This window comes from Antechinus flavipes, chromosome 6 (genome assembly GCF_016432865.1).
Source record: "Antechinus flavipes isolate AdamAnt ecotype Samford, QLD, Australia chromosome 6, AdamAnt_v2, whole genome shotgun sequence".
Classification (NCBI taxonomy): Eukaryota; Metazoa; Chordata; class Mammalia; order Dasyuromorphia; family Dasyuridae; genus Antechinus; species Antechinus flavipes.
This window is the reverse complement of record NC_067403.1, coordinates 5,979,020-5,989,293: the sequence shown is the minus strand read 5'-3', so window position 1 is coordinate 5,989,293 and position 10,274 is coordinate 5,979,020. Positions and strand designations below refer to the sequence as shown.

General features: G+C 46.2%; 1 protein-coding gene across 1 annotated transcript in view; it reads left to right on the top strand.

Moving 5' to 3' along the window:
- Nucleotides 1-4,553: 4,553 nt before the first annotated feature.
- Nucleotides 4,554-10,274, top strand: part of LOC127540674 (collagen alpha-1(I) chain-like) — a 32,575-nt gene continuing 26,854 nt past the window's right edge. The window contains exons 1-2 of the mRNA XM_051965469.1: nt 4,554-4,677; nt 9,687-9,947. Of these exons, the coding sequence (XP_051821429.1) occupies nt 4,554-4,677; nt 9,687-9,947 (385 nt within the window). The remainder of the gene's footprint in view (nt 4,678-9,686; nt 9,948-10,274) is intronic.

Below are 10,274 nucleotides of genomic sequence, written 5' to 3'. Positions count from 1 at the left end.
GCTCAGCCATGGGCCGTCTTCTCCGAGGGCCACGAGAGCCAAGGGATGCTGCAGCCGGCTCGAACCGGCTCCTAAGAGCCGACTTTTCGGCATGCACGTTTACCTCCTGCAAGCCGGTAAATGCTACCGATCGGCCCCTGGGTCACTGCTCTGTTGCTTGTCTAGATTTAAGTGACAGAAACAATAATGTGGATCGCACTGAAGAGTGCGCCCCACAGACTTTTGCAGGGAGAACCAGTTGTTTCCCATGCTTTCCTCCAAGAGAAGGTCTCCTTTTGTATTGGTATTCCATATGTCTAGCACAGTACCTGGCACACAGTAAGTGCTTAATAAATGTTTATTTTTGGCTGACTCCTGTTTAGTAACAAGGAGGATTCTTGCTCAGCTCTGCAGACTGAACTAGCCGCTTGGAGAAGCCTCTTCCAGCTCTGGAACTAGGTTCTCAGATTCTGGGCTCTTTGTCTTTGTCTTTTCTAATGTTAGAATTTGTCTTCTTGGTCCCTCTTGCCAATATCACAATGATAATGGACATCAAGTTTCCTTACGGTTCTTTGGAAATAATCATCCATCTGTCCTCCATTTAGCTTCAGTCAGAATTCAGGGTCTTAGCAAAGCAGGCTCCACTGAACCATGAGACTGGACAAGAGTGGGGACTTTCATTATTAAAAGGTTAGCCAGCCTTGAGATGGGGATGGGGATGGAGATCCTGGCCCTGCACCCGGCCTAGGCTTGGCACAGAGGGAAATGACATTTCTACAATGCTCAGTAGAACCTAAGGTCCTTGGGGCAGGCTCTGATGCATCTGGGGGGCGTCATGGGCAGCTTCTCTCTGTCTCCCTGTCTCTCAGCCTTCTGTACCTATGGACATATGTCTGTCTGTCCATCTCTCTCTGTCTCTGGGAGCTCCAAATGGCCTAGTGTGGACTTGGGGCCACTTGAAACCAGAAGACACAGTCTAATTCCACACTCAATACAGGAAGGCTTATGATCTATTGTTAAGAATTATATTCTTTATTGACAGGAGTCACTTTTATGAATTTGCATGTTTGTACAGAAGCAGAAATTTCCTCAGAAGCCCGCTTTGCCACTTATTCTCATTAAATACCCACGCACACCACACAAAGCCCCTCCAATGACTGTTTCTTTCTAAAAGTTGTCTATTAATGCATTCGAGTTCATGACGCCAGGCATCCTATTTAACGGCCAAAAATTACTCAAGTGAAAAAAGAGCTTTGATTAACAGATTTTTGTGGAGGTCCTTAATGACACTTTGTTGGCTGGTTACGTGGAAAGTGCTTCATAAATTCTACAGCATGATGTAAGCTTGAGATCATCATCATCATCATCATCATCATGTGGAAGGCAAAAGAGTAATTCAACAATTGAGTGCCGAATCAGTTCCAATGTAGGATCAATTAAATCTCTCAACTAGCTTGTTGAAATTATTCTGTGTAGTGGCTAGCCCGGTGAGCTGCAGAGTAGGCACTAAACAAATTTGTCTCCATTCTTTCCACTATGTTTTTCATAAAAATTGTCCTTAAGGAAATCATACCTGAGATATAAAACCTAACTACATTTGCTAGATGTTTTATTTGGTATCTGATACGGAGAGCTTGGGGACTTACAATAAAAAGACCCTGGTACTCACCTTCTCTAGTGAAACCTGGTCTTTTGCATCCAAACAAGGACCATCTGGATTTTAGCTAAAAGTAAGAAGGTAATTGGTGAAAAGAATGGTTCCCATCCTGAAATAGCCAAATAAAGCTTTTTATTTTCTCTTTTTAAAAATATTTTATTTTATTTTCAAATAAAGCTTTCTTTAATGATTATAAGAACCCAACAGATAGATAATACTTAGGATCTTGAATTGGAGGGATCCCCCTCAATCATACAGAGATGTACCCTGAAGATCTGCTCTCTGCTTTCTCCACACTCTCCTTCAGTAACAGCATCCGCTTTCTAAGTTTAATATGCACTTGACTTCCAGATTTCTATATCTAGCCCTCTTTTCTTTCCCGAGCTCCAGATTCTCATCACCAACTGCCTTCTGAACATTTCGAAAGACTGACTTCTGTTAGAGACGTTCCGAACCGGACGTGTCCAAAGTAGAACTCGTTATCTTTGCTCCAGAGTCTGTCCCTCTTCTAAGAGTTCCCATTTCTGTCCAGGGCATCATGGCCCTTCCGGTCACTAATACAGACTCTCATTAATGCCTGGCCAGACCCGCCTCCCAGGAAGTACCCCGACCTCCATTCTCTTCTCCCGCCAACCTTCCTTCATTGTCCTGCTAAAGCAATTTCTCGTGCATGGCTCTGGGTCAGAACCCTGCTCCGCCCCAAACCTTTCAATGGCCCCTCCACCTCACCAAGTAGTACGAGTTCTTTGTGTGACATTCAAAGCCTTTAACACTTGGATACAACAAAGTCTCACTTTATACTCCTCCTCTCCATGTATTCTATTATCCAACCAAACTATATGCCCCAGAGACTTGCCCTTCCCCATATTTTTGTATGCATGGTTTCCTGTGGTAGAAAACCTCCCCATCGTCTAAGGTCCGGGAACCTTCTCTGATCTCCTTAACAGGAATGACTTTGCTTCCCCTTAATTTCATCTTTGCGCCTCTCCAATGCAGATAGTCCTGGGGATTTCAGTTACCTGTTGAGTTCCATGGCTCCCTACTAAAACCCAGCCTCCTCAAAGGCATCGACTACATCTCATCTGGATTTGGCTTCTCCTCCACAGCAGGCAACTAACAAATAGTTTGGTTCATTTGGATGGAGGTAACGGGAAAGCCTAAAATGACAGGAAAAATATGGGGAGAGAGCAGGGATGGGAAAATCAAGCTCTTACTGTTGACTTAGTTCTATTTCTAAAACTATTTTAAAAAACATTTGACTTTCTCAAAATCAAACGTCTCTGTGAAGTAGCTTTTTATTCTATCATTCTCAAAGAAAAGGAAGTTTTATTTTAAGGCAACTTGAAAATATAGTGAAAATCTCTCCCTAACCATTGTCTAAAAGCAATTACTAGTTGTCCATTCTGCAGAAAAAGGTGTTGGATATTAATGGAGACAAAGAAGTTCACATAAAACATAATGCCTGGAGCTCGTGGTAAAGTAAGGGAATAAGATACAAGATCAGATGCCCATAATCCACAAGTGATAGGGAAAAAAAGACGCAGAAAGGTCGCGAGGCTGGTTAAATTCTGGTTCTGATGTTTACAAGCCATGTTCCTTGGATAAGACTGCATTCAGGAAGGGAGTGGTCCCTCATCTGTACAAGCGGAGGGTGGGCTACGGGACTTCCACTGTCCCTCCAGGCGAACTCTGCAATTGCTGCATTAGAAAGATGGCAAGTAGCTTCTTAATAAGGAAACCGAAATCATGATTATTACCCCGGGGGGGAAATGAGAGAAGGAGAGAGAAGGAGTGAAGATAGAGGGAGACACAGAGACAGAGAGAGACAGAGACAGAGACAGAGACAGAGACAGAGAGAGAGAGACAGAGAGAGAGAGAGAGACAGAGACAAGGACAGAGGGAGAGAGACAGAGAGAGAGAGAGACAAAGAGAGACAGAGACAGAGACAGAGACAGAGACAGAGGGAGAGACAGAAACAGAGAGAGAGAGAGACAGAGACAGAGACAGAGAGAGAGAGACAGAGACAGAGACAGAGACAGAGAGATAGAGAGACAGAGACAGAGAGAGACAGAGACAGAGACAGAGACAGAGACAGAGACAGAGGCAGAGAGCAGATCTGCTTCAGGGACTTCAGAGCCACCCCGAGTCACCCCTTTGTGAAGGACAGGAAAGGCCAGAATGTTGATTTCTCTCAGGTTTTCTTGCTTAAACCGAATAAAAAATTGCTTTGGTTTGAGAACAGAAATAACAACAATGACAACAATGAACCCCTTTGCCGCAAAGCTCGGGTCCCAGGCCAAGGATAGTTTCATGGGCCATGAGAACTTTTCCAAAACTTGGCCGAAGCTGGGGGAGGCGGAAATGCCCCAGTGTTCTCATTCAGGGGAGACAATGAACGCTGAGCTGGGGCTGAATGTGGCTTAGGCAGGGCAGTCCCACCCGGAGAGGGGAGGCTTCCAGGGTAATTCCGAGGCCTGGAGGGAGACTTCTACCGCGCAGGGCAGTCGGGGACCCAGCATTCCCAGCAGGAAACAGAATTCCAGCCCCGGGGAGAGCCATCCCAGAGGGAAGAAGAAAAAAGGAGGAAAAAAGCTCCTCGAGCAGGGGACGGGAATGGCTGGTACCCAACGCCGAGAAACGAGTCACGGCTTGGTTCCAGTTGGCGCTGGAGGAGATCCTTGGGCGCGCTAGCTCTGGAAACAGCAGGACCCCTCCTTCTCTGGCGCGGTGAGACCAGTGGGGCAGGGAACACTAGCTCACCTGGGCTCACCTGGGCTTCCGTGCCCTCGGAGCCGCTCCCGGCTGTGCCATCCCAGGAAGGTCCCTGACAGGTTCTCCTCAGCAGGACGTGCCATGGCTGCCCGAATGCCCGGGTCACCCTCACTGACCACTCACCTTGAGACATCATGAATAATGGATGAATGAAACGCAGACCCCTTCCTTTGGCCCAAGCCCCGACCCCAGCCCTGAGGACAAATATAAAGCAATGCAGTCGCTGACCTCGGAGACCTGGCGCAGCCCAGGAAGGCGACCCTTATGCGGTGATGGGGGCTGGGGAAGGGGTTTGGGGTTAGGAGGTCAGAGGGGCGGGTGGAGGGGAGGGATATGACCCCCCTTTCCGGGGGAAGTCAGAGTTTGGTCACTGTCCCAGAGCAGGAGGGATGGCAAGGAATGACCACAGTGGGCAGCTGGACACCGAGAGGGAGAAAACTTTCCAAGAGGCGAACCCGAAGCCACGGGTTTCATGCGGACAAGTAACGACAAGGGTTATAACAAGTCGGGATGTAGAACAGGCAAGTAATTCCCAAAGTCGAGCCCAGTAACTAATGACACAGTGTCTCAGGTACCCAAGAATCCAGAGAGAGCGGGGAATAAACGGCAAACCCCAGCTCTGGGGACATGGGAACTCGGCGGCCAAAGTAGTGCCCTCTGCCCACCCTGGCCGTCTGCCAGCGTTTTAAGCCAGCAGGAGAAAGCTGAGGGTCTGTGGCCATATCTACAGTGTCAGCCGTTCAGATGAACACACACACACACACACACACACACACACACACACACACTCACATACTCACACACACTCACACACACTCATGTCACATACTCACACACTCACACTCACACACACATATACACACACTCACACACACACACTCACACTCACACACACATCATACTCACACTCTCACACTCACATACACACACATACTCACACTCACACACTCAAATCACACTCACACTCACACACTCACACTCACACACACACACATATACACACATACTCACACTCACACACTCAAATCACACTCACACTCATACACACATACTCACACACTCACACTCACACACACTCACGTCACATACTCACACACTCACACTCACACACACTCACACACACACATACTCACACACTCACATACACACACACACACTCACACACTCAAATCACACCCACACTCATACACACATACTCACACACTCACATACACACACACACTCACACACTCAAATCATACCCACACTCATACACACATACTCACACACTCACACACACACTCACGTCACATACACACACACACACTCACACACACACACAAGTTACCCGCTATAACACCAGTTATTCCAATCTTTAAAAAAGATCTGGGGGATTGACTGTGGATGTCTGGAATCTTATGAAAAATCTCCCTCTTTAAATGGAAAGTGGATATTTCACAACTAGGGAAAACTCAAGGTTAAGTAAAATTGAGGCAGATGGAGTTTTCTATCTAGTATAAAAATAAATGAAATTTGCAGAGATGTTAATCTCCAAGCCCAAACGGGTCTTTTGGTCTGTGTTCTTCAAAGTCCTACAACGCACAATGCCTATTGAGCACACTGTGTCCGGGGTCTGTCCTGTCAAATGTTCGGCTAATTAAGTTTGACGTGATCTTGTGAATGAAGGAAATCACGAAAGGGTTGTCAGTTTGGCAATGATGGGATATGACAGATTTAGAAAGAAAGAAGTCATCCTATCTTCTACCACATCTCCTCTTCTCTCAAAGCTTTTATTTCCTATTCCTTTCCCTTAGTACCTGTGATACCCAAGGTGGGCTTTGAAATAAAAGAAGGCTTTGATCAGGCTAGGATCAGGAGGTAGTACTCCAGGTATGGGAGACACCCTTTCCAAATACATAACGGTAAAGAGGGCAGGATAAAAACAGGGAGTGATTCGTAGCAGTTGCAACATAGACTAGGCGAAGGGAAATTGGGTACATGTCGTGTGTCTGTGTGTGTCTATGAGAGAGAAAGAGACAAACGAGAGGGAGGGAGACAGAGAGACAGGGAGAGAAAGGGAGGAAAAGATGGAGGAAAGGAGAGACAGAGAAAAAGAGAAAATGAGAGAGAAAAACAAAAAGAGAATGAGAGGGAGAGAATGAAAGAGAAGAAGTGAAGAGAGAAAGAGAGAAATGGAGAGAGAAGGTGAGGGAGGGAGAGAAAGAAAGACAAAGAGAGAGGGAGAGAGAGAGACAGAAAGAAAATGAGAAAGAGTGAAAACAGAGACAGAAAAAAGAGCAAAAAGAGGAAGAGAGAGAAAAGGAGAGAAAGATGGAGGAAAAGAGAGAAAGAAATAAAGACAGAAGGAAAATGAGAGGAGAGAAAGAGTGAAGATAGAGGGAGACACAGAGACAGAGAGAGACAAAGAGAGACAGAGAGAGAGAGAGAGAGAGAGAGAGAGAAAGAGAAAGACAAAGAGAGAGAGACAGAGAGAGAGACAGAGACAGACAGAGAGAAGATATGGGAAGAAAGAAAGAAAAAGAGAGAGAGAAGAGACAGAGAGAGAGAGACAGACACAGAGATATGGGGAGAGAAAGAGAGATGGGGGGAAAGAGAGAGAATGAGAACATTAGCATGAAAGAGGAGAGGGGAGCAATGGCCCAAAGGGACTGAGGACATAGATTCAAGTCTGAGGACATTGCGTCCTGTTATTTGGAGTTGGTTCTGCTGCAGGCACCAGAAGGGAGGCGGAGCCGGGCTGCCCAGATAATTTGGCTTCGAGGGCCATCCCAGCCCCCTGCCCAGAGGCCCCGCTCCATCCGGAATAGACACCACAGAAAAATGGTGAGGGGTTTCTTTAGGACTTCAGTGCAGTTTCTACCTGTTCAAAATCATGGCCGCACTGGTTGCCCTACTTTTCCAGAAAAGTTTCAAAGAAAAAAGTCTGGGGAGTTTGTCCTCTCACTCTCTCCCCCAATCTTTAAATAAGTCTTCTGTCCCTTTAAGCATTGGATTAATGCTTTTACATAGATATCTTTAGTTCTGAATAGTTTGGTGGATTTTTCTTAAAAAAAAAAAAAAAAAACTAAACAAAACCAATCCAATGGAACGATCCTTCCTAATATGTCCAGAGCGCTGCGCCAGGGGCTAGAGATAGAAAAGTCAGAAAATGAGGACGGGCCTGTCTTCAGGGAGTTTATATTCTATCTAAAACCATCGAAAAAGAATAGCCTGCTGTCCATAATTAATAAACTAATTAACTTAAGGTAGGACTTTTAGATGGTTAGAGAGAAAATCCATTCCAGCTCGGAAATCCTGTGATTTTTTTCACCACTAGCTAGAGTTCACCAGAGACTTGGTGAGCAAAAAGGTGGGTTTCTTCCCACCCAGGACACCGATTCTGCCTTCAGCATAGGCCCTTTGCCCAACCGCAACGTTCTCTGACACGGGGAAGGGCAAGTGTCTGCTGACTTATCCAAGCAGAGCCGCAGAGCCCGGCCTTGCTTGGTCCTGCTTTATTTGCATGGCTCAGTAAAGATCAGTTTTAAGGTTTTCTGTCCAAATCCAGCTGCTTAAAAATGTGCTCCGTTGATGTAGGATCTCGAAGGGAACACAGCCTTCCCTATGCTCTTCTCCTCGGCAGTTTCCGTCCACGTCTTTCCATGAATCTCGCGTAGAGAAGCCACATGATGCAGTAGAAACATTTCTCTGGTTCCAACAAACCATTTCCTGGACCCCAGAGCTCTGATGGGGGCCATCACTACCTCTTTCCTTAACCTGGTGGACAGCCTCCTATCCCAGTCATATTTGTCTTTAAAATGCGCATCTTCCATTTACAAACATGTTATGGAACTAGCGGCCGGTTAAAACCTCCACGGGCCATAAGGCAGGCAGAGTGTTCCCATAAACTCCCAAATCCAAGGCTCTGGAAGCAACAAGAAAGAACAAAAACGAGGTCCAAGCTCTGTCCTTGCCAATTCCACAAGCCTTGAAGTGACTTGATTTCAATTCAATTAATTCCTCTAATTAATCCAGTCTTTATGGGCAGCCTGTTAAGTGCCAGGCTCTCTGTTAGGCAGGAGGGGCAAAGACCAAAGCGTCTATCCTCAAGTACCTTGTGCTCACCGAGGAGAATCCAAGAGGGATGCAGACAAGTTTCCATAAAATAATACAACGTGTTTCATGAGGGAGAGGATGGCAAAGGACAGAGTACAACAGTCATAGAGTTTGGAGAAGACCTCAGTGGCCATTTCGTCCAAGCCATCCGCAAAAAGAAGTTCCCCTGTAACAAACCTGAGTGGTCATCCATTCTCCGCTCGACAACTGCTGGGAAACCAGGAGGAAACTACAGAGTCCTCAAAGAAGAGGTGGGGAGGAAACTCATTCCACATAGAGGGAGCCAGTTGTTAAAAACCGAGACCCATGGGATTCTCTTAAAGGGACTTTCATTCGATGCTGTGGGGCTGGACACTGAGAAGCAAGTCAGGAAAGACAGAGGTAAGTAAATGGTACGGAAGTAAGCAGGAGAAAAGGGAGAATTTGATGTAGCTCAAATAAACTGTTTAAATGTCTCCCTTCCACAGAAAAGAGAAGGGCAACTGTCATGTTATGTTTTTATTTTTGTAGAACTCTGTAAGAAACACTTTTCATTTTTACTTTAAAAAAAAACAAAACAAAAAACTTGAGGTCTATTTTAGCTTAATTCTTAACTTTTCCTGGATGTTTCCACCAGCCACAGGATAATAAGTGGTGAATGTTTTCTTTTATCTTCCATACCATTTGTTTTGAGAAGATTAAGCTTTGCAAAATAATTTATCAAGCCATCACTTTCATACCACCTCTTTTCTAGGAGCATAATGTGATTTCCCTCCCTCGCCCGCCCCCCAAGAGTCTCTAAATGAGGTTCCTGGCCATTAATTGCAAAGAAAAAATAACAGATCCTAAGTTATAAAAGACTTCAAGGTCCTGCCTCCCATTTACTCCCAACATAGGAATCCATTTTTTAATTTCTTTGAACAGAGGCAACAGCGGTTTATCCTTTGATGACTAATCAGAAAAACAACTGCTGTCCTACTTAACCAGGACTTTGTTTAAAAAGAAATTTTGTTCAGAGTGTTTATTGCCTTTAGATATTTCACTTATGTCCTTAGCAATTAGTGGTACAGAACCAACCAGATGTCCACCAAAAAAAAAAAAAAGAACTATTGTGGCGATGCCGGTTACAGAAGGGAAGGATCGTGACGGAACGTGAATGGCCAAGAGCAAAAGGAAGACTTCTGTCACCCTCCTTCGTCTTCAGTCAGGAAGTCCCCGTCAGCCTCCAATGTGTCAGGCCCTGAACTGCGGGCCAGGGAAGAAAGGGGGGCTCACAGTCTGACGGCAAAAGCAGCAAGCAAGCGGCCCTGCACAGAAATGGTGCGCACGGATAAACTGGGCAGCCCTGGCATCCCCGGGGAGCCGGAAAGGCTTCGTGGAGAAGGGGCTTCCCCCAAAGGGGCCCAGACAGCTTCCCAAGAGCTGGAAGGGCCCTCGGAAACTGTCCGATTCAACGGCCTCACTTGTCAGAGCAAGAAACTTGAGTTCAGAAGAGAGAAGTCACAGACTCTTAAATTCAGTTTAGAACTCGGGTCTGATTCCTAACTCAACACTCTTAGCAATAGTCACAACTGCCTCTTGTAGCCCAGCACCAGGGTCAGCAGGCAAATGTTCTCCGTGTGTCTTAGTCTTGTGTCCCCTAGCAGAACTGCAGCTTCTCTGAGAGAAAAGCCCGTGCTTTGTACTTCTTTGGGTTCCAGAGGGCGGGGGCTCCTGATGCGTCACCACCACTTGTTGGGACTTCTGGGCTGCCATGGAACGGCTTGGCCACGGGCCATGGCCGACGGGACGC